Source organism: Anabrus simplex, chromosome 2 (genome assembly GCF_040414725.1).
Source record: "Anabrus simplex isolate iqAnaSimp1 chromosome 2, ASM4041472v1, whole genome shotgun sequence".
Lineage (NCBI taxonomy): Eukaryota > Metazoa > Arthropoda > Insecta > Orthoptera > Tettigoniidae > Anabrus > Anabrus simplex.
Genome location: NC_090266.1, coordinates 179582810 through 179608248, shown reverse-complemented (window position 1 = coordinate 179608248; position 25439 = coordinate 179582810). Strand labels below are relative to the sequence as shown.

Genomic DNA, 25439 nt, shown 5'->3' with positions numbered 1-25439 from the left:
ACGAGAGAGATTTTCTCCATAACAACAGTCGGGGAAATCCCAGCGGAATCTACATAATATCAGCCAGAGTTAAGAGTGGCAGAGTCCATCAAATATTTTGAGGCAGCTTTGTCCACAGGAAAGTAATCCATGATAGGGAACTGAAACTGAGAGTCTAGAGTGTGTAAGAACAATCAGTTCATAGGAGCACATCCTACATAAATTAACTGAGACCTACAGACTGTGTTTAGTTATTACATGTATCAAGGCTGAAGATGGCCAGCCAAGGCCGAAACTAGTCCTTAGTTTAGTAATGTAATTCATTAACATTGCATAATATAGTATTGAAAAAGGTGGACCATACAACATTAATTTAATAATTATTAATGTGGTCACAAATCAATACAGATCAAAACCATGAAGTAAATATCCAGACTAGTCAGCCGCTCCCAGGGGTACTTAGTTCGAGCTATGATAAAAAAAATGCCCTAAAAATACACACACACTGGAATGATGGGGGAAATATAACTAATATGGTTACGGTGAGGTCAACTAAAAGCTATAAATATAGTAAGGTGAAGCATGACGTCAGTTTTGGAGGAAAATCTGTTTATTAAAATAAACAAGAAAAATATGGAAAAAAAAGAGCAAAAAATATCAAATGATCCAAATTTTTACACTACTCAGAATTTTCTTTCAGCTTGATAAAGTCCATCTTGAGAATAAAAAATATATTACAAGTGTACAATGTATGCTGACTCACATACTTAACATATCAAATCAAATCTTGAAGTTTCATTAATTTTACATTTTGGGCCTGCGTGTTTGCACCACGCTCCTGGCTTTAGTTTTGTTAACACTTTCAACTGTAGATGAGTATGTTACCCTTTCCTGCACACTTGGCATTGCAGTGCGGATCCCTAACCTTTAGAAAAGACGTGATTTAATGCGCAAAAAGGGGAGACGAAAACGAACCTAACTGTACAATATTTAACACTCTGAGTGGTAAAACATCCTATCAAAATATATATACCTCCAATCATGAGCAATCTCATGAGCACAAAAAACAATGTGGATCAGAGCCACACAAAAGAAAATCACATAAATGGCAAATATACACAATCAAAGACACAAAAACAAGTCATATTTTCCAGGGCTCACCAAGAAAGCATGGTACATTCACGCAATTCTCATTCACTCAAAGCCTCGATGGAAAATATAAGGAAACATACTTTTACACCTTAGGCAACACATCCTATTCAACGTAGGTACCCGAAATAAATTACATGACACAAAAACAATCAACTGGTGGAGTTTATAACATAATGCACAAATCAACGTGGATTCCTGAAATAAATTACACGGCACAAATTCATAAAAATAACAGAGTAGGCTTTAACTTTCAACAAGTAATTCAACATTGGTTTCTCAAATAGATTACATGACATAAAAATATTCCTCAGAGTGGATAAATCATAAAGAAAATCCAAACAAATTGCCGCGGTATAAAAACCTGTCTACTGCAACAATCGTAGTGACACGGACAAAAAAATTAATAGAATCACGAACTATAGGCCGCTCAAACTCTCCTCGGTACACAAACATATCACATATCTATTTACAATAAATTAAGTACTGACTGGTGGAAAAACACATTTCTTGTCTATGTTGTTGGAGTCATCAGTCCATAGACTGGTTTGATGCAGCTCTCCATGCCACCCTATCCTGTGCTAAACTTTTCATTTCTACGTAAATATTGCATCCTACATCTGCTCTAATCTGTTTGTCATATTCATACCTTGGTCTACCCCTACCGTTCTTGCCACCTACACTTCCTTCAAAAACCAACTGAACAAGTCCTCGGTGTCTTAAGATGTGTCCTATCATTCTATCTCTTCTTCTCGTCAAATTTAGCCAAATCGATCTCCTCTCACCAATTCGATTCAGTATCTCTTCATTCGTGATTCGATCTATCCATCTCACCTTCAGCATTCTTCTGTAACACCACATTTCAAAAGCTTCTATTCTCTTTCTTTCTGAGCTAGTTATTGTCCATGTTTCACTTCCATACAATGCCACGCTCCACACAAAAGTCTTCAAAAACATCTTTCTAATTCCGATATCAATGTTTGAAGTGAGCAAATTTCTTTTCTTAAGAAAGCTCTTCCTTGCTTGTGCTAGTCTGCATTTTATGTCCTCCTTACTTCTGCCATCTTTGGTTATTTTACTACCCAAGTAACAATATTCATCTACTTCCTTTAAGACTTCGTTTCCTAATCTAATATTTCCTACATCACCTGCCTTCGTTCGACTGCACTCCATTACTTTTGTTTTGGACTTATTTATTTTCATCTTGTACTCCTTACCTAAGACTTCATCCATACCATTCAGCAACTTCTCGAGATCTTCTGCAGTCTCAGATAAAATAACAATATCATCCGCAAATCTCAAGGTTTTGATTTCCTCTCCTTGGACTGTGATTCCATTTCCAAATTTCTCTTTGATTTCCTTTACTGCCTGTTCTATGTAAACATTGAAAAGGAGAGGGGACAAACTGCAGCCTTGCCTCACTCCTTTCTGGATTGCTGCTTCTTTTTCAAAGCCCTCGATTCTTATCACTGCAGACTGATTTTTATACAGACTGTAGATAATTTTTCGTTCCCGGTATCTGATCCCTATCATCTTCAGAATCATAAATAGCCTGGTCCAATCAACATTATCGAATGCCTTTTCTAGATCTACGAATGCCATGTACGTGGGCTTGTCCTTCTTGATTCGATCCTCTAAGATCAGACGTAAAGTCAGGATTGCTTCACGTGTGCCTACATTTCTTCTGAAGCCAAATTGATCTTCCCCCAACTCAGCTTCAACTTGTTTTTCCATTCTTCTGTAAATAATACGTGTTAAAATTTTGCAGGCATGAGATACTAAACTAATAGTGCGGTAGTTTTCACACCTGTCAGCACCGGCTTTCTTGGAAATAGGTATAACAACATTCTGCCGAAAATCGGATGGGACTTCTCCTGTCTCATACATCTTGCACACTAAATGAAATAACCTTACCATGCTGGCTTCTCCTAAGGCAGTCAGTAATTCAGAGGGAATATCATCAATTCCAGGTGCCTTGTTCCTATTGAGGTCACTCACAGCTCTGTCAAACTCTGACCTCAAAATTGGGTCTCCCATTTCATCAGCATCAACAGCCCCTTCATGTTCCAGAACCAAATTATCTACATCGTTACCTTGATACAACTGTTGGATATGCTCCTGCCATCTTTCTGCTTTGTCTTCTTTCCCTAGAAGTGGCTTTCCATCTGAGCTCTTAATATTCATACACCTAGATTTCCTTTCTCCAAAGTTTTCCTTGATTTTCCTGTATGCAGCATCTACCTTTCCCAGGACCATACAGCCTTCGACATCCTTGCACTTCTCCTTCAGCCATTCTCCCTTAGCTACCTTGCACTTTCTATCCACTTCATTCTTTAATCGCCTGTATTCTTTTCTGCCCTCTTCATTTCTAGCATTCTTGTATTTTCGTCGTTCATCAATCAGGTCTAGTATCTCCTGAGTTATCCACTGATTCTTAGTTGATCTTTTCTTCCTTCCTAACATTTCTTCAGCAGCCCTACTGACTTCATTTTTCATGACTCTCCACTCTTCCTCTACTGTCTTTCCTTCGGCCTTTTCATTTAGTCCTTGTGCAACATGTTCCTTGAAACAATCCATCACTCTCTTTTCTTTCAACTTGTCTAGATCCCATCTTTTTGCATTCTTTCCTTTCTTCAATTTCTTCAACTTCAGATGGCATTTCATGACCAACAAGTTGTGGTCAGAGTCCACGTCTGCTCCTGGGAAAGTTTTGCAATCCAACACCTGGTTTCTGAATCTCTGCCTAATCATAATGAAGTCTATTTGATACCTTCCAATGTCTCCAGGTCTCATCCACGTATACAGCCGTCGTTTGTGGTGTTTGAACCAAGTATTGGCGAGGACTAAATTATGGTCAGTGCAGAATTCAACCAGCCGACTTCCTCTTTCGTTCCTTTGTCCCAATCCAAATTCTCCTACTGTGCTACCTTCTCTTCCTTGGCCTACCACTGCGTTCCAGTCTCCCATCACAATTAGATTCTCGTCACCTTTGACATATTGTATTAAATCTTCTATCTCCTCATATATTCTTTCAATTTCTTCATCATCCGCTGAACTAGTAGGCATATAGACCTGCACTATTGTGGTGGGCATTGGTTTGGTGTCTATCTTGGCGACAATAATTCTTTCACTATGCTGGTCGTAGTAGCTTATCCGCTGCCCTATTTTCTTATTCATTATTAAACCAACTCCCGCATTACCCCTGTTTGATTTCGTGTTGATAATTCGGTAGTCGCCTGACCAAAAATCCTGTTCTTCCTGCCAACGTACTTCACTTATACCAACTACATCTAACTTTAGCCTATCCATCTCCCTTTTCAGATTCTCTAACCTACCACAACGATTCAAACTTCTAACATTCCACGCTCCGACTCGCAGAATGTCAGTATCCATCTTCCTGATGATCGCCCCCTCTCGTGTAGTCCCCACCCGGAGATCCGAATGGGGGACTAGTTTACCTCCGGAATATTTTACCCGGGAGGAAGCCATCATCAGTACATCATTCATACAGAGAGAGCTGCATGTCCTCGGGAGGTGGTTACGGCTGTAGTTTCCCGTTGCTTTCAGCCGTGTAGCAGTATCAACACAGCTAAGCCATGTTGAGTATTATTACAAGGCCGTATCAGTCAATCATCTAGACTGCCGCCCTTGCAACTACCGAAAGGCTGCTACCCCCCTTTCGATGAACCATTCGTTAGTCTGGTCTCTCAACAGATACCCATCCGATATGGTTGCACCTGCGGCTCGGCTATCTGCATCATTGGGACACGCAAGCCTCCCCACCGCGGCAAGGTCACATGGTTCGTAGAGGATTTTCTTGTCTATACCATATAGGTTTCAGTGGAGCTGAATATAAAGAAAAAAGAACTCTATCTCGCTGTTATAAACAAAAAATTTCCTTAATTCTCAACTTCACTTGAAAATAATAATAATAATAATAATAATAATAATAATAATAATAATAATAATAATAATAATCTGGACACTTATCTCGGGCGCACCTCCTTTCTGCATCATGCCCTTAATTCTATAGCCTAACTTGAACAAAAATGAAAAGGAATACCTCCCGACAGGTTTCATTACGTTAAAATTTACCTGGAGCAAAATGAAAACATACCCTGGTGGGTAGAATATCAAATCTCTACTCTGCTATAGGATTAGCTCCCGTAATTTATATGGTTCAACATGCTATGTGACTTAACTTTCTGAATTTACCATGCCATTTTGGCCATCCTAACGTCAAATTTTGACATCGTAGCCTCGCTCCAATAACACTTAAAAACACTCACACTAGGCATAACCTTCCGTACGGTAAAGGTGAAATGGTTTATTACTGCGATTAATATGAATTTACATTTGACTTTCACCTTTTGCTTGTCCATATTATAGGTAACGTGGATTCTAGTTTCAAACCTAACTTTACTTAAATTTACACGTTCCTCGCATCGTTCGCCTCAGGAAAGATGTACACTTTGACTTCATCAAAATACAAAACACAACAACATCCCAAATTGGGCAAGCAATTCGGATAACCACCGTGTCCAAAATACCAAGACGGTGTGAGAAGCAAAACAAAAGCCACACGTTCCACCGTAAAGGTAATTTGCCCCAGACTGGTCAGCCACTCCCAGGGGTGCTCAATTTGAACTATGATTAAAAAAATGCCCTACAAATTACACACACCCTGGAATGATGGGGAACATACAATAAATATGGTTATGGTGAGGTCAACCGAAAGCTATAAATGAATTAAGGCGAAGCATTACGTCAGTTTTGGAGGAAAATCTATTTATTAAAATAAACAAGAAAAAAATTATCAAATGATCCAAATTTTCACGAAGAAAATCCAAACTAAACTCCGCACTATAAAAATCTTGCGTACTGCAACAATCATAGTGACAGGGACAAAAAAAAAAAAAAATAATAAAAAAAAAATAGAATCACGAAATATACGCCGTTCAAATAAACTCTCCTCGGTACACAAACATATCACCCTCGCCAACACACAGTGAAATGACTCAAAGCGGGGATTCAGTCTCCCAAAATAAGGCAGCAAATATCAAAACGACACAGGGTCCAACCCTTAACACGTACTGCTCAATAGTCTACCCGAGACAAGTCATACAAATAACAAAATGCAGGCCTTTCCAAATGAGGAACACGTCCTCTTACTCAAAATCACACTTAGCCATATCACATGTCCTAAAGTTGCGTAAAAACTGATACAAATATAAAATGACGTCGTCTAACATTCGCTCGCGTGAAAAGAAAGACGTACACAGTGTCTCAAACATCAAAGCAAAACAAATCAAAATCAATGAGGCTAAAATAAGAAACTGACTCGTAAAAGAAATGACGCTAACCACTCAGCCAATAAATCAGAATGAAAATGTACGAAAGCAAGCTGCGGCCTTATGCAATCGGCCCACATTTACGTTACAATTATATTTACATTAACAAGCTTCCTAACATTTACTTTAAATAGGAAGTAGTCCATCCAAACGAAGCAAAATTGATTGAAATTAAATATTAAAAGTAATCTATCCCTTTTCACAACATTAAAACCACGTTCACACTCACATAATTACTTCAAAAATTCTGTATTCGCCTATTTTGTTCACTTATCGCCGCCAGCCTTTCGGACAGCTGTCACCCCATCGTTTTAGCCAGCCATATCGAAAGCGGTGCCTTCAGTAAAGAACCAAATCAGTCCTTGGTTCTCCATTCTTCTGGCATTGAAATGGTGATCTTGCAGTCTCCGTTGCTGCTCCTGGATGCTGTTCAAAACATCCACTCGTTCATGAAGTAGAAAACTGTGTCGAGATTAACCCACCAGTTACTAGAATAATACAGCTGGGGTAATTTCCACTGACCATGAAATCAGTTCCCATTCAGTCGTGGAAGAACTTATCTAATCCCGAAACTAGGTCAAATATTTCCCAATTAAATTCAGGCCTGGAAATTACTGAATTTGATGTCCTCGTAAAATCTGTTTACACCGGCAAGCTACTTAAAAAGACTATCTGGAAGCTGTTCTTCCCTCCAGAAAACAAAAAATAAAAGCCATTCTCAAAAGTTTAACATCTTGAATAATTGAAATGCAGACTGAGCATCTTGGACCAAAGTTCAAATCCCCTCACAAGCAAGAAACGTAAGTTCTGACCCGCACTCGCGTAAATAATACAATACTTTTTTTTTTTTGCTAGGGGCTTTACGTCGCACCGACACAGATAGGTCTTATGGCGACGATGGGATAGGAAAGGCCTAGAAGTTGGAAGGAAGCGGCCGTGGCCTTAATTAAGGTACAGCCCCAGCATTTGCCTGGTGTGAAAATGGGAAACCACGGAAAACCATTTTCAGGGCTGCCGATAGTGGGATTCGAACCTACTATCTCCTGGATGCAAGCTCACAGCCGCGAATAATACTTCTCTCGATGTTACCTGCACAGAATCTCGCCAAATAATAGGAGTGGCATTGCCTGCTTCCTACAGCAAGTCACTACTTGTTCCCCATCCACTCCTTTGTTTACATGGCCTGCCTGTTTCCTCCAGCAAGCCAGTGCTTGTTCTACATCAGACATTAGAGATTTACTTCTTTGCCTGAGGTCCTAAGTCCGATTAAAGACATCATATTGTAACAAGAAGATCATAACCTTAACTTTTGTTCTTATTACACATATTTGAATGTTATAATTATTCCTACAACATTGTCTTTGTCTGGCATACATATGTTTTAATTATCACATAATTTTTATTTGGCTGAAGATGGCCACTAAGTGACTGAAACTAGTCCCAAGACTTATGATACTGTACTGAAAAAGTGGACCCTCTTGTCAATTTATTCTCATAAGTTTTGGTTGAGGAGTGCTCTCCTCAATGACCGAGATAATATCTGTCAGAGAAGAAGTACACGTCATTTGGTACTTTATTTCCTCAGACCAAAAACCCAGTCGTAAGAAAATTTCATATGACCCATTGGCAGAAAAATTGTTATTTCTTCGTGTAAACCTAACATAATTCTACACATGATAATGGTACTCTTATTTTGTGTGACGCAGTTGTCAGCAAGATGAAACAAATCACAGCACTATGGCCAGCCTCCTGTGCTGGCTGTCCATCTTATTTAAATTACCAGTTATAAAACATCCAGCCCAGTAAATGAAGTCACTAATTGAAACAATACATTATCTTTGCATTGCAAGTTATGAATCTCATTCCGTATTATCTTGATGCACAAGCTGGTTATTTTATATTATGGTACAAGAAGACAAGGCTGGAACTTCACTGAAGAAACCATACCTTAAGTCACCAAGTTAAATTCCAATTACGACTTAAGATATGGTTTTGTTAGATTGCGCAACTTGTTTCCTCAGTGGGACCGGGAGGCAACACTTCCCGTGGTTCCATCCATTTCAAGATGCCAGGGGTCTTTTGTTTCCATTTGGTAATCCTGACTTTGTCCGATGATCCTTCCAGGTGTTCTGAAGATGTTAAAAAGGCTTTCCTGGACTTCAGGCTTCGTTGGGCAGGTTGGTATCCAAAGAGTGGATGTGAAGGCATTAAATTTGTTTTAAGATTTTCGTTATTAGCAGCAACCTCTCTCCTGACATCACAAGGAGCAATACTGGCAAGGTAATTTGATTTTCTCGAGAGGAGTTGGCTTCAGAACACCAGTAATTATTCTACAGCTTTCATTGAGTGCCACATCAATCTGTTTTGCGTGGGCAGATTTGTAAGACACTGGACAGGCATACTCACCGGCGGAGTAACATAAGGCTAGTGCAGTAGTTCTAACAGTTTGTGGGTGTGTGCCCCAAGTAGATAGTTTTCTAAGTAGTGTGTTCCTGGAAGAGATCTTTTGTTTTACATTCATCCAGTGCACCTTGAAGGCGAGACTGCGATCGAGAGTGACGGCCAAGTATTTGGGGTGGAAGCAGTGGTCTAGCGTAGCTCCATTCCATGTCACGAGTTTCCTGTTAGCTTGTCGATGTCGTAAATGGAATGTACAAACTTAGGGTTTGCTCGGGTTTGGCACAAGTTGGTTTTGATCGTAGTAGTTGCAGAGTTCCTCTAGGGCAGCTTTCAGGATGCATTCTATCACTTCAAAACTATCTGACTGGACAGCGAAAGCAATGTCATCAGCACAGATGAAACTCTTGGTGTCTTGAGGCTGTGGCTGATCATTTGAGTATACATTAAATAACAAAGGCGCCAAAACACTTCCTTGAGGCAAGTCGTTCTTTTGAGCTCGCCAAAGACTTTGCCGACCCTGAAATTGAACAAAGAATCGGCAGTTATGAAGAAGTGTAACTACCAGTCGTGTTAACTCAAGATCTTTAGTGAGACTGTGAATTTTTTTTTAACAGGAGTCTATGGTTTACCATGTCATACGCTACTGTGAGATCAACAAATGCGATGCTTGTGATTTTTTTAAAAACTCAAAGCCATCTTCAATGTGCTGAGTTAGATGCAAAATCTGGGAGGTGCAATTTCTTCCAGGTCTAAATCCTGACTGCTGTGGAATAAGAAGTGGGTGAATAACTTCAGCAAAGTGATTCAAAATCATTCGTTCCATGATTTTATACAAGTGGCATAGAAGAGACATTGGTCTATAACTTTTTGGATCTTCAGGGTTTTTGCCTGGTTTTAGGATTGCAATCACCCGTGCCTTCCTCCAAATCTTTGGGATGTTGGATGATGGTAGGCATTTGTTAAATAATTCCACGAGCCGCAACTTTGCTCCAAAACCGAAGTGCTTCATTTGCTCAGTGCAGATATCGTCCAAACCTGCAGCTTCACCAGTTTTGCACATTGTAATACCAGTTTCTAATTCAGTGTGATTAAATGGTCTGGCTAAAGTACCGATATCCTCAGATTCCCCAGTCACAATTTTTGACTCTGATTTCCTAATAGTTGATCGTGATTTGCCATTATTAAGCAAATGTGAAGCAATATGATTGGCTGTGACATTAGCATGGACTGAGCATTTAGTCGGGTCACTGTTCAGATTTTTCAGAAGCCACCAAGCCTTTTGACTATTAACTGAGAAATCTGTTTCCTCCATCAATTTCAACCAAGTTTTCCTTTTGGTGTACGAGATTGAAGAGAGTATTAGGTATATCAAATTATACACAGGAAATGTTGGCAATTAAATTAAGAGAGTGAAGGAGTGTGTGGATGTCTAGGTCACGTGGTATCTGAAGGTGCCCAAATATTCCAGCCTAATGTTACAGATTTACTGCCACAAAAAGGAACTCCTGCAGGATGAAATCCTGGCACCATGGCACCTATGAAAACCATAAAAGTACTTGGTGGGACATTAACCCCACCTCATTTTTATTCTCAGTTCCTCACTGAACTTGAATGCTGACCTAATTTCTGTTCTAGTAGCTTAAGTCATTAGTGCTCCTATATGTTTCCTGGGCAATCTTGAAGATATAACCAACCGGCAAGCTGCAAGTATGCTTATAAAATCTCCCTCCTTTACTATTGTTTTGAAGGAAGAAGAAAATAATGTTCACGCAAAAGAAAGGAAAGACAGATATATGATAAGTAAGTTCTGGAACATTTGAAAATCATACTACAAAGACTTATTAAATAAACTGCATCGTTCAAGACTTCTCTCTCATTTTAAGAATATGGTTGTAGTAATGTATATATCAAAATAAAGGCAGAAATGTACAATATTAAACTGAGTGAAGGAGAGAGTGTGTGCATTTCTTTCCTCAAATCCTCAGTCAACCTGAAAACTGATTTTATTATGAATATCATGATTTATTTCACATGGCAATATGAAGGACACTGCCACATCTTCATTTTTATGAACAATTTACCTGGGTAAGGGAAGCTCCATTACTGATGCTTACAATGAGGTTAGTTGGTTATGTTAGATGATTTTTAATATATAACTAGTCAAGTTGGCAGCCATGATGAGCCTTAGGGGAAAAAAAAAAAAGGGCAGCCATATTTGGTTTTAGTGACTACCTTTACATGATCCGTACGACATATAACAGCGCAATTGTGGGAGCGTGGATTCAGTTTCACGTGAATCAGTCTTGAGAGCATCAATCGTGAGTGAAAAAAAGCAGAACGGTACAGTCCCAAGTCCATGATGAGTCATTCATCCAAAGCAAGTCTGTCAGGCACTTACATGGAGTTCCACAACGCTTGATATTATGAAATGCTCTGGAATGACACTGTGCTGTGAGAATCCGTGTGCAGAACAGGGGTTCAAAGCACTGGTGTGAACTTGTGATTCACTGTAAATACTGTAGTAGTGCAATAAATTGTGTGAATAGTAAAACACACTACCTCTCTGTGCAATAATTTTAGTTTTAAGGACCCCGATTAACAGCCATGATATGTAGAACGGTTAAGGAGAAGTACCTTCTTCTGGTCGAGATTTCACTAGAAAAGAACAGATTTTTTTAAATTTTATTTTTTACAATCTCTTTTACGTGACACCGACACAAATAGACCTTATGGCGATGACGGAATAGGAAAGGGCTAGCAGTGGGAAGGAAGCAGCCGTGGCCTTAAGGTACAGCCCCAGCATTTGCCTGCTGTGAAAATAGGAAACCGCAATAAACCATCTTCAGGGCTCCGACAGTCGGGTTTGAACCCACTGCTTAGTGCATAAATAAGCCAATTATGTACGACTCAAGGTCCTTCAACAAGTACAAAACCTCACTGAATTGGTGAAGATTTAGAAGTTGGTAGGAATTTGTTTTGACCATTCAAGTATTCAAAGACATCAGGTTCATTACTGTTTCCATATTGAGCTGAGAACACAGAGATGAATAGGTTGAACATTATAAATAACTTATTTCTGCAATTCAAGTATGTCATACCATGATGAATAAACTGCTCCATAAGACATGGTACAGCCTTGAAGAACTGGCTGCAAGTATGGTTTTACAGATGGCCTCAGGACTTTTTAAGTATGGACCATTTATACACAATCCACAAGAAACGAAAGATATTTTTAATGGGTTTATAAGTAGTAAGATACAAAAGAGAAATTACTGAATGACACATTATGAAGACCAAACACCAAAGACATAAAGCTGTATAATACTGGTCAACAATAGTATTTAATGAATATTTGTGTTTCCTATCCTATCTCACCTACCAATGTATCGATACATCTTGTCCCCTCCTCCTCTTCAATTAATCTCACGTACTCAATGTTAGAAGTCTCCAAAACACAGGACAGAAATAATCTAAGAGCCATTTGTATGCTAGCAAAGGAGAAGAAATAAAATACTAAACACGTACCTGATATCAGGTTCTGAACACTCCAAAACCGACTGATAAACGTTCAGAAAACCTGCCCTATGATGGATACTTTGGATGAGTTGACGCAGCGATTCAGCAATCAATGAAGCATTAAATCGATGTCCTGATGGAGAATCATCCAATGATACTCCAATGAAAGGGCACTGTAAACTGTACAAAAGAACAAAGTTGCAAAGTAAAACAAACTTCTCTGCTACAAAAGGAGGCAGAAGGATAAAAACTTTACAATGTATGATAATATTTCTTGAAATGTCGACGAATACAAGCAACTTTTGAACTTGTAACGACTATCAACAGTAACAAAGACAGTAAAACAGTTCATAAAACACATTAGGTCTACAATTACCACTGCACTCCCAGATGACCCCTCAGTTAAGTAGTATGTACATTGTACAGAAAATATAACAGTTTAAAAAATGATAGTCTGCATAATTCAAGTCTAATTTTCTTAATGAAATACTACACAAGTACATTGTTATGGATACAACTGCCATATGGTACACCTTAAAACAAAAACAATTGCAAATGGCTATAACTTCAATCTTCACAAAAGGATTTGGATCTTTCACCAAACACAGACTAGCAACTGAACCTCAACTGACAAGGAAACTAATATACAGGGTCTGGCAGAAACAATCTACCACTTTCAACGGTTGGCAGCATGTACGGTCCTGCAATGGGGATAAAACCAAGCAGGATAGTCTCGCAAGGGATGGTGGTTATCTAAAAGATGTGATTTTCAAAATATGAAAATAAAACATGATTTGTGTTATTGTTTCATAAAATGGCATTATGTTACCTATCAATTACCACTCTCGTCGTTTACATTCCCTATTTAGTGTTACTATAGGACCTACACTTTATAGTTTATAACAACCTAGGAGTAGGCTGGGGAAGGAAATTACAGTGTGCTTAGAATGCTTGTGTAAGATTTATCTGTGGACTTCGTTACGCTGACCATGTCACACCGTCTTACATGCGGCTCGGGTGGCTTCGCCTGCAAGAACGACGCACACTTCATACTCTTTGCTTTTTGCATAATATTCTTAAAAGTTCTCAATAAGCCTATCTCCGTGATCGACTGAAGCTCCTCTCCACAGACCATAACAAACATACCCGATCCTGCAGCACCATGTATTTATCTCTTCCTGTACACAGAACAGCAATCTACACAAAATCATTCACCGTTACCGCAGCCCGACAATGGAATCTCTTACCAGTGGACGTCAGAAGCATGTCCAGCAGCTCAGCTTTTAAACATGCCTGTGTCAAAATACTAGGTAAACATGCATGAATCATTAAATAATGACCTGAAAACACCTCCTCCTATCGCCTCTCCATCATTATTTCCCTCTCCCTTTCACAGATCTTTTTATTCATCACTTTCTTTTTCTTACTAATCCTTGTCTTCCCCTCTCAATTGAAGACGATATTTCGGTATACTGCAGAAATGTATATATTTTCTAAAAGTAGTAGTTACAGTACTCATTATTCATATATTCTTAATGTACTCTACGTACGATTTATATAGATGATGTGATTACTTTTGTTAATAGTATTGCTGTTATTATTCTTCATATTATCACATTATTGTCATGAGTAGTTATTATTAATTGTTCTAGGTCAAGACTGGTTAAGTGTAAGAAAGGGAGTACATCCCTAACTTTGCCAGGATAAGTAAAACATATTATTATTATTATTATTATTATTATTATTATTATTATTATTATTTCTTCTTCTTCTTCTCCTCCTCCTTCTTCTTCTTCTTCTTCTTCTTCTTCTTCTTCTTCTTCTTCTTGCGTTCCGGCCTTCTAAGGACCATGTTACAATTTGAATAGTTGCTCCTTAGTTGTTCTTTCCTTTTCTTCCAGTATTCTTTCATTGTTTCACTGTGTTTCTTTTTCCTGTCTTCAGTCCACTTTGTGCCTGTTTTCTTTTCCTTCCTCCCTTGGAATCCTTCCATTTGTAAGACTTTCTTCCTAAAAATCCTTCTTTCCAATAATTCTTCTTCTCGTATATTGTTCCTTTCCAGGTCTTTCTTGACTTCTTGAATCCAGGTGGTAGTTGATTTCTTTTCACAAAGGTACTTGAAGATTCGTTTAGTTAGTCTATTGTCATCCATTCTGTAAATGTGTCCAAGAAATAGCAATCTCCTTTTTCTTATTGTTTCTGATATGTTTTCTATGTTCTGGTAAATTTCATTGTTACTTCTTAATTTCCAAAACTCTGCAATTCTTAGAGGACCTAATATTTTCCTTATAATTCTTCTTTCTAATATTTCTAATTTATCAATCTTGTAGTTCAGTGGTAGACATTCGCTGGCATAAAGGCATTCTGGGTTCACTACTGTGTTGTAGTGCTTTATTTTAAGTTTTCTTGATAAGCACTTTTTGTTGTAAGTATTCTTAGTTATACCATACGCTCTTTCCATCTTTTGTATCCTCTCCCCTATAGCAGATTTTTCTAAACCATTTTCTTGAATTGTCTCACCCAAATATTTGAATTTCTTTACATTTTCTATTTGACCAATATCCGTAACTCACAACTTTGGGGCACTTTTTATATTCATCAAAAATGTTGTTTTCTCGGCAGAGATCCTCAAGCCTGTCATGTTGGCTGTCTTTTCAAGGAGATTGACTTGCATTGCTGCATCTGTAAGGCTTTCTGAAAGATGGCAAAGTCATCTGCAAATGCTAGGCAATTTATTGCAACACCTTTGTTCTTCTTCCCCAGCAGTGAGTGGCAATATTTTAGATTCTTTCAGTTTTTCATTCCAAATTCTTACAATTTTCTCCATGACACAATTGAAAAGGAGTGGAGATAGACCATCGCCCTGCCTGACACCTGTATTTATTTTGAAAGGTCGAGATACTTCACCCATAAATTTTACTTTTGAGATAGTATCTGTAAGTGTTTCACGAATTAGGTTTGCCAATTTAGTTTTATTATTATTATTATTATTATTATTATTATTATTATTATTATTATTATTATTATTATTATTATTATTATTATTATTATTATACTAAAATGGTAGATTGTTTCTGCCAGACCCTGTATTAGCCATTAAGTGATAGCAGTTGGTATTAACTATCTCCTGTTGAAGTAAAGATTAAATGCAACTTCAAAAGATTTTCAGTCTGACGAACACACAAGCTCAAACATAAGATATAACATTACAACAAACATGTTAAAAATACACAGTATCAAACTAAAAATTACGTGGTTTGTTCTAAAAGAACATCCTTAGATTCTATCATATCAATTCAAACCACGTGCATATATGTGCAATATTGTTTACATTGCACAAACTAGTCAATGATTATGAATTGGTCACGTTATGAAAAAAACTCTACAAGTAACAAATATATTTGTCCTCTTCTGTCACTTTAATAAATTGTGGAAATTTTCCAGTAGGTACTTAGCTACCGATTAACGGGGTTAAGGAGAAATTTGAGGGCAATAACTATGCTTTATGGCAAGGGGAGGGGAAATAGGTGCAAGTGATGTGTGCATTGGTTCTGTACATTGGTGAGAGGGAGGCGGTACTGCTTCATCTTCTAATGTATCTTGTGTATTAGGCAGTAAATGCATGTTAATGATTTTGATCAAATAAAGTATAGAAGTGAATTACAGTAACATGTTTCTTGGCAGAACATCAAGGAAAGTAAGAGAGAAAGAGACAAAATGGTGGAATGACAGAGTGAAAGATAAAGTAAAGGAAAATTTGGAAGGAATGGAAAAGAGAAAAGACTGAAGAAAGTAGAGCCAGACACATGGAAGCGAAAAGAGTTTGCAAAAAAATCGTAGCAAAAGAAAGTTGGAAAACATTCACCAAGGAAGTATAGTAAGATTTTAACTGGGGGGCGGGGGGGGGGGGGGGGGGTGGAGGAATCCGGAATTATAAGAAATTGAAGGAATGAAACGGTGAACACAGGGTTTGTGAAGAAGAAAAGAGTAGTAATACTGACAAAACCAGAAGAGATAATGAACAGATGGAAAGAATATTTCAGTGAACTGCTGAACATAAGAAACCAGACATGTGGAGAAGGTATCAAGGGAGAACGAACGAACGCACACACACACAAAAAAAAGCTTCCAGAAGAAATGGTCGGATATCAATATAACATTGTAAACGAACACACCATCAGCGGGCATGTAAATGAATAATAATAATGTTATTTGCTTTACGTCCCACTAACTACTTTTTAAGGTCTTCGGAGACGCCGAGGTGCCAGAATTTAGTCCCGCAGGAGTTCTTTTACGTGCCAGTAAATCTACCGACACGGGGCTGTCGTATTTGAGCACCTTCAAATACCACCGGACTGAGCCAGGATCGAACCTGCCAAGTTGGGGTTAGAAGGCCAGCGCCTCAACCGTCTGAGCCACTCAGCCCGGCGGCATGTAAATGATTAGAGTCACAATTCTCTGTGGCAGGTAGAATGGCCACCAGAGCGCATTAGTGTTAATCGTGTTTGGTGTTGTTACTAGGCCCGGTAGGGTATAAAATGAGCGTAAAAGGCATCAGATGTTGAATGATCACTGAGGGACACAGAGATACCACGTACTCGTGTGAGACAGCATTATCAGCATCTGATGCAGTTTGAAAGGGACCTCATTGTAGATCTCCATTTGGCAAGCTGGTCGAATAATGCAATATCCAGATCTGTGAGGCATTCTTATGCGACAGTGGCCCGATGTTGGACTTAACATCTGCGCCAACCATCCGAGAACAAGTAATGGACCCCTGAAACGTTCTGTGTCATCCAGCACCATTAGTCAGGAGACTAACAGCAGCCAGACTAAGGCGTTACCAATCCCATGAGTAGGCTGCCGTTAACACAACACAGACGACTGCGTTTGGAGTGGCGCTGTGACCGCAAAGCATGGACTGCTGATGAGTGGCATCACATTATGTTCAGCGATGAATCACGGTTCTATACTAGCCCAGATGACCATCGTCTGCGAGTATTGCAGTGACCTGGACCATTCTTCTAACGTTTTGGAGAGGCACAGTGGTGTTACTCCTGGCATCATCATGTGGGGAGCCATCCGATATGACTTCAGGTCACAGCTGCTAGCAATTGAGGGAATTCTGGTTGCACAACGGTACGTCATGGACATCGTACGTTCTCATGTGTTACCTCTCATGCGAATGTATTGTGGTGCCACTTTTCAAAGGGACAATGCTCGTTCACACTTGGCACATATGACTATGAACTGTCTGGGTGATGCTGATACACTCCCATGGCCAACAAGATCCTCACATCTGTCCTCAATAGAACATGTGAGGGACCAGTTTGGACGCCAACTCTGTCCCAGTGCCAGTATCCAGGATATCAGGGACCAGTTAAAACAGTTGTGGGCCAGCTTCAATCAATCAATCAATCAATCAATCACGACTGATTTGCATTTAGGGCAGTCGCACAGGTGGCAGATTCCCTATCTGTTGTTTTCCTAGCCTTTTCTTAAATGATTTCAAAGAAATTGCTAATTTATTGAACATCTCCCTTGGTAAGTTATTCCAATCCCTAACTCCCCTTCCTATAAATGAATATTTGCCCTAATTTGTCCTCTTGAATTCCAACTTTATCTTCATATTGTGATCTTTCCTACTTTTAAAGACGCCATTCAAACTTATTTGTCTACTAATGTCATTCCATGCCATCTATGCACTGACAGCTCCGAACATACCGTATAGTCGAGCAGCTCGTCTTATTTCTCCCAATTGTTCCCAGCCCAAACTTTGCAACATTCTTGTAACGCTACTCTTTTGTCGGAAATCACCCAGAACAAATCGAGCTGCTTTTCTTTGGATTTTTTTTTCAGTTTTTGAATCAAGTAAGCCTGGTGAGGGTCCCATACACTGGAACCATACTCTAGTTGGGGGTCTTACCAGAGACTTATATGCCCCCTCCATTACATCCTTACTACAACCCCAGAATACCCTCATAACCATGTGCAGAGATCTGTATCCTTTATTTACAATTCCATTTATGTGATCAAGGTCAATACAGATATTGTTAAAATTTGTAAACATTTTCGGAATACTCAGGTTATTGAATGCAGCAGTTTTGAGAGATACTGTTATACAAAACATGGCCTCCATCTAAACAATTCAGGTAAACGAAAGATAGGAAATATTGTTCTAGATTTTATTAATCTTAAGATATGTACTGTAAAACAGGCAACTCCCTTGAGTTATAATACTGACCAGGAAAACTAGCAGAAAGAGCCAGCTATACTTCAAGCTGGCTCAGTCAACTAGAAAAAGAAACTCAGGATAGTAAGGAATTTCAAGTTACCCAATTGCAACAGTCAAGTTTTAGGGAGGAAGGGGGTCTGAGATTGCTCTTGGTAAACTGTCAAAGTGTAGTAAATAAACAATTAAAATTCGGTACATTGATGGAATCTTATGAGACTGATGTGGTGATAGGAGTGGAATCGTGGTTGAAAGAAGGGGTGGGTAATAGAGAAGTATTTCCAGAAGGGTACACAGTCTATCGTAGAGACCGAGGAGATAAAAAGGGAGGGGGGGTGTTTATTCTGGTGAAGGAAACTTACTGTTCACATGAATGGTTTACCGATGAAAGAGATGAAATATTAGGGATAAAATTAGTTTGTGATAATATGAAGGAGGTGGGAATTATAGGAACATACAGGCCTGGAAGAGAGGAAAGAGACATGGAAATCTTTGAAAAAATAATAGATTATACTTGTAAAAACAATAATAATGATATGGTAATAATTGGGGGAGATCTAAATTTGCCTGAAGTTGAATGGAAAGGAGCTGCAAGTGAAGCCCATGAACAGAAACTGGCAAATAAGTTAATTTGGGAGGGAGGATTTACACAAGTAGTACAAGATCCGACTCGTCTCAATAACTTACTAGATGTATTCTTGGTTAAACCATGGGAAATTGTTGATAAAACTGAGGTAATTGAAGGAATAGGAGACCATAAGGCTGTAATAATGGATGTAGGACTCGTACCAAAAAGGCTTAATAAGAGGGTTACACAAGACAAGAAATTGTACAGAAAAACTAAAGTTGATGAATTTGGGACTTACCTTAACTCACAATTCAGTTGTTGGATAAGTGAAGGGAGTAACGTGGATACACTTTGGGCTAAATTTAAAGGAATTATTTGGGAAGGAGAGAAGAGATTTGTACCTGTTAAGAAGGGTAAAATGACCTCAGACCCTGTTTATTATACAAGGGAAATAAGAAAATTAAAAAGAAAATGTAGAATAGTAAACAGGAAAATCAAGGAGGGTAGGGAGAGTAGAGAAACTAGAAAACAGCTAATGAGGGAACTGAATAGAGTGAAAAAGGAAGCAAAAGAGAATTATATGAATGGCATACTTCAAGAGGGTAATGACCACAAAGGGAAATGGAAAAAGCTGTATTCATATATCAGGAATCAAAAAGGAAAAGGAATCCAAATTCCTACAATGGTGGGAGAAGGGGGTGAACACTATTTAACAGATACTGAGAAAGCAAACCTATTTAGTAGGGAATTTAGAGATTCAGTAGATGATTGTCAAGAGTTGGAAACCGAAACAGAAGATAGAGAGGGAGAGAGACAGAGGGAAACAAGAAGCTTCTCATTCACAAACGAAGATATTTTCAGAGAAATCTAACTGCTTCAGCAAGGAAAAGCAGCAGGGAGTGATCAAATTACTGGGGAGGTATTAAAGACAATGGGGTGGTACATAGTGCCTTATTTAAAATTTCTCTTTGACTATGTCATAAATAATAGTGTAATACCAAAGGAATGGAAGGAATCTATAATAATACCAATTTATAAAGGAAAGGGTGATAAAAGGAAACCAGAGAACTACAGACCAATCAGTCTGACCAGTATAGTTTTTAAAATTCTGGAGAGTTTAATATCGAAGTACATCAGAGGGATATGTGATGATAAAAATTGGTTCATGAGGAGCCAGTATGGATTTAGAAAGAAATTTTCTTGTGAGGCACAACTGGTGGGATTTCAGCAGGACATATCAGATCAGTTGGATTCAGGAGGCCAGTTAGATTGCATAGCCATAGATCTTTCCAAAGCCTTTGATAGAGTGGAACATGGAATATTATTAAAGAAATTGGAGGGAATAGGATTGGACGTAAGGGTTACACGTTGGATAAAAGCATTTCTAAATTCAAGGGTTCAGAAAGTCAAAGTAGGAAATAATGTATCTCAGGAAGAGAAAGTTTGGAAGGGAATTGCACAGGGTAGTATAATCGGTCCGTTACTTTTCTTAATATACGCAAATGATTTAGGGAACAATATAACATCAAAAATAAGATTGTATGCAGATGACATAATTGTTTATAGAGAAATAAACAACATTGAGGATTGTTCAGAATTACAAAGGGACCTTGGAAGTATCCAACAATGGGTTGAAGAAAATAATATGAAGGTTAATGGAGGCAAATCAACTGTTACAACTTTTACAAACAGGAGCTTTAAAACTGAATTTGAGATTTGAAAGTAATTTGCACTGGAAGGGTCATATTGATGACATTGTTGGGAAAGCATACAGATCATTACATGTCATAATGAGACTACTTAAAGGATGCAACAAAGAATTAAAAGAAAAAAGTTACTTGAGTATGGTTCGTCCATTATTGGAATATGCAAACAGTGTTTGGGATCCTCACCAAGAATACCTAATAAAAGAAATAGATAGTGTGCAGAGGAAAGCAGCAAGATTTGTAACAGGGGATTTCAGGAGAAAGAGTAGTGTATCAGAAATGTTAAAGGAACTTGGGTGGGAAACTTTAAGTAAGAGAAGGGAGAAAAGTAGACTTACAGGATTATATAGAGCCTATACAGGAGAAGAAGCATGGGGAGATATCCGTGAGAGGCTTCAGTTGGAAAATAATTATATCGGCAGGACTGACCACAAATATAAAATTAGAAGGAATTTTAGCAGAAGCGATTGGGGTAAATTTTCATTCATTGGGAAGGGTGTGAAGGAGTGGAACAGTTTACCAGGGGTAGTGTTTGATCCTTTTTCCAAAATCTGTACAGATATTCAAGAAGAGAATAAACAGCAACAGAGAAAATAAATGAAATGTTAGAGGGCATTCGACCAGTGCAGGTTATTGTATATAAAAAAATGTGTGTAAATAAATTAATTCCATCCCCTGGTCTAAGGAGTTTGGACAGCCAAAGTAGGGGACTGCCTGTAGGGGTGAAGTACAGTGGGGACTTCGAGGGCCCTGGGACCGCTACGGTAGCTGTGAAGGCCCTTCAGGAACTCTGAAAAGTGGTGGCAAAAGGGGCTCTGGTTAAGACGCAGCAGGTCGTTATGCTACTTAGGATCCAGAACGGGTAAAAAAAAAGTAAATAAATAAATGCAATGTAAATATTGATGTTATACCAGTTGTATAGTATCATTTGAAGTAATTCCACATACTGTATATCAGTTGACTATATTTGTAAGTAGGACAGGATATATTATAAGTAGAATTTTGTAAACAATATAAATTTATTAAGGATGAGCTGTGTGTTTAATAGAAAACATTGTTAGCGTAAATTGTATAATATTGTATTATAGGAAAAATTTTCTTCTCTTGTTAATTTAATATTTAGTGCTTGACAATAATGTATTTTAGTGTACCATTTGCCACCGAGGTAGACACCTCATTTGCAAATAAAGAGATTTTGATTTGATTTTGATTTGATTTGAAATAGTGCGCCCGTTTTCAATATGAGCTCACTGAAAGCGTATCCTGGCATCAATTATATTTATCCTGTAAAGAATGGACAAGGAAATAAATCTTATACAGCGAACAGAGAAAGAACCCTGGGTTGACGTGCAAGTGTTTTCGACGAGAGGTTAAAATGCCAACCCTGCCATAAATTCTCCCGAGGACTGACCGGAAAGAACAACAGGCGAGTTGGGGGCGAGGAAAGACAATTGACCAGGAGGAAACAATGAACTCGATATCCAGCTTCACGGTTAAAAGTAGTGTGACGGAAGTGTCATAAAAACAATTGAAAAGTAACGCAATTGAGCCAAGTGATACATTCACAACAGATCTGAATTAACGTCAAAAAATACAAAGTGGAGGCCTAGAAAATATGACCAAGCTCGTACAATAGTAGAAAGTCTAACCCTAGCCCGCACAAACAGGGGAAGAATCGAATTCAGTGCAAGGAATTACAACAGACCAGCCAATGAGGAAAGGCGTCATGTAAATTATCCCTGTAGGATTGGTTAAGGGCAAGAGAAACCAAAATGAAGAATATACTGGAGGGAGAAAACCGAGCTGATAAATTTAGCCGCGCAGCACATGGAAAGGCACTCTTTAATCCTTAGTGATATCGTCATCGCAGTGGTAGTCTTATCGACATCAGAATTCTTAGTACTATCGGTCTTAGCATCATTCGTCGAACAGTTTATTTCTCATTCATAGATTGTCAGACTCTTGTACTTGTGAATCGGCAAGCGAGTTCGTGTTACTTTGAACGTCTCACTGGTACACTGTACCTATTGACTGGTGACGTTCGTATTTACAGAGAGATGCATTGAGACACTGTTACATTGTGTTAATATTTAGATATCACTTTACCTCGTGTCAGATAGTTGTTTAGGCACTCCGAATCTCAAGTCGGAGAACGCAGTTATCTGAACTTATAAGAAAATAATAATCAGAGAAACAGCGAGTCTTAATCAGAGTTGTCATTTTACAGACGAGTCCATCGGAACATGAGCGACGGTGGAAGGCTATCGTTCACCGCATAAAGTGACTAACGTGGGCGACCGACGTCGAGGTAAAAAATCGTGTCCCGGAAATACAGAACAGTGTTAATCGACAGTGCGGGAAAGGTTCTGTCGGGTGACCGCGCCGCGAATGAATGGGTAGACCCATGAACTGTGAGCAGAGGGAGAGATAGACAATGTTAGCACCTAAATTTAATACCATTACAAATTCTAGGATGCTACAGTAGCCACACAAACTCAGGAGCTCAGTTACACATAGCTCATAAGGTGACCATAATTTTATAGTGTCACTAGGCTACCGACGAGACATCATTGCACGAGATAGGCCTATTCCGGAGACGCTACCTCAGGAGCAACATATCCAGGACGAGGGCGCGACAATGGAGAACAGCAGCTGGACCACAGGGAAGACGGAACTGACATCTGGACACCCTACGCCCACTACAATGATGGTTTAAGCAGGATGGGGCCGTCCGATCCGAAGCAAGGAGTGACCTGAAGGCTGAGTAGCAAACATACCATTTTAATTATGTAGCACTTTACGTAGATATTTAGAGGGATTTGTAAATAGTAGTTTTAATATGTAGAATTTTGTATTTTCAAAGAGGCAATCACCAGTAACGTAAGAGTAAAAGCTAGAATTGGTAAATGAATCGACCCATTTCATCTCATTTCATCTTGTTTTGTGTGGGAGTTTAACGTAAGAATGCATGTGATTTGGAAATAAACTGTAAATAAGGGTCAAATCAATGTGGATAACTACATTTCACTCAGTGATAGTTCCTTTCTTAATAAACGCGCAGACAAGCCTCAAATATAATGTCAGGCCTAGTGTAGTCTAGTAGTAGGCATGCTTTGAAAGGAATGGGGACATGCATGGATATGTGTGATTTTCTACGTATGGTAGAGAATGAAAGTGATTGTTACATACATGTTTTAAGTTCTTCGATCCTAATCGAGAGGAGAATCATCGAGAGAATTCAAGTGTTAAATTAAATCAGTGAGATGTTCGGCCGTCAAAGGTGTGTTGAGAAGAGTTAACATTCAGCATCTAGGAATGAACCAAGTACTCATATGTAAATTTCAGGGAATAATGCCTGTGGTCGTAGGAAGACTTCATATTTGCAGGTCTTCGTATTAATAGAATGGTCTAACTAAACGTGGATAGAGTCTTCATTGTAATGACACGATAGTCATGTTAATCAGATTATAGTGTACAGACAGGCCTTGGGAAGGTAATAGTAGATTGAGAAGTGTAACTCCTCAAGTTATAGAGATTAAGGGAACGTGTGTGATCTCGCAAAGTGTAAATTTCCGCTAGGGCCAGGGTGTTTTTAATTTAAATCTAAGAATTTCATTTTTGTCCGTATTGAACTGAGAATGGAGGATAGGAAAACTTAAAAGGGTCCACCTTTTCAATACAAAAATGTGGTCGGGCGAAGCGAATAGTTGATACCCCAGGGATTGTCATGAACGAAGGCCCATGCGCATTCATTACCCACAGTTTTATTTCATGAGTTAGACAGTGCTTTCGGTAAGTGACCTGGGAAGGGCATATGATAGGTTCATTTCAGAGATAGTCATCGTTGGTATGAATGACAGGCGAACAGTGTTCATGGCTGAATGTTAATATTATGTATTTTGGTTTGTATGTGAGACTGACATTATGTTTACAGGTGTTGTGAGTGCGTCATGTGTTTAATTTATGTTGTAAATAATGTGTGTCCGTGGTAAATTGAAACCCATGTGAGGGATGATATAAGTGATTTGATAATATTGTTTGTGCATAAGTAATTGATTATTGCGATTCAGTTTACCAATCTTTAGAGTTAGTGTTAGTCATCACTTAAATATTTACATAGAGGTAAGATAGGATTTCACCACAATGTTTTGTGGGCATGAAATTTAGCTACTCACGCCAGTCGACGAGAAATAAAATACAAGCACAGTATTTGTTTTGCGTCAACATTAAAGAATTTAAATCCACGAGCGTAAAATGGTACATTCGTGTTAATTATATATATAGGACTTTGGACGTTCATATACGCAATGAATTTTACAGTTATTGAATCCAGGGATGTTTAATTTGTTTTGTTTAATTTGCCTTACTATTTATGTGCTTATTTTGAATAAATTAGGATCTGTTTTAAATCAATTGTTGCCCATTATTCAGTAGATAGCTTCACCCATTATACAGTGTCTGTTTATCAAAGTATATGTTCCCAAAATCTGAAATAGCGGTGAAGGTTCGAATTTTTCATAGAGGGTTAGGACCGGACA

General features: G+C 38.5%; 1 protein-coding gene across 5 annotated transcripts in view; it reads right to left on the bottom strand.

Moving 5' to 3' along the window:
* The window catches only part of RhoGAPp190 (Rho GTPase-activating protein 190), a 1293865-nt gene that overhangs the window by 868008 nt on the left and 400418 nt on the right, over nucleotides 1–25439 (bottom strand). For all 5 annotated transcript variants that reach the window (XM_068226122.1, XM_068226123.1, XM_067140451.2 and 2 more), the window contains exon 14: nucleotides 12405–12575. In XM_068226122.1, coding sequence (XP_068082223.1) covers nucleotides 12405–12575 — 171 coding nt within the window. The remainder of the gene's footprint in view (nucleotides 1–12404; nucleotides 12576–25439) is intronic.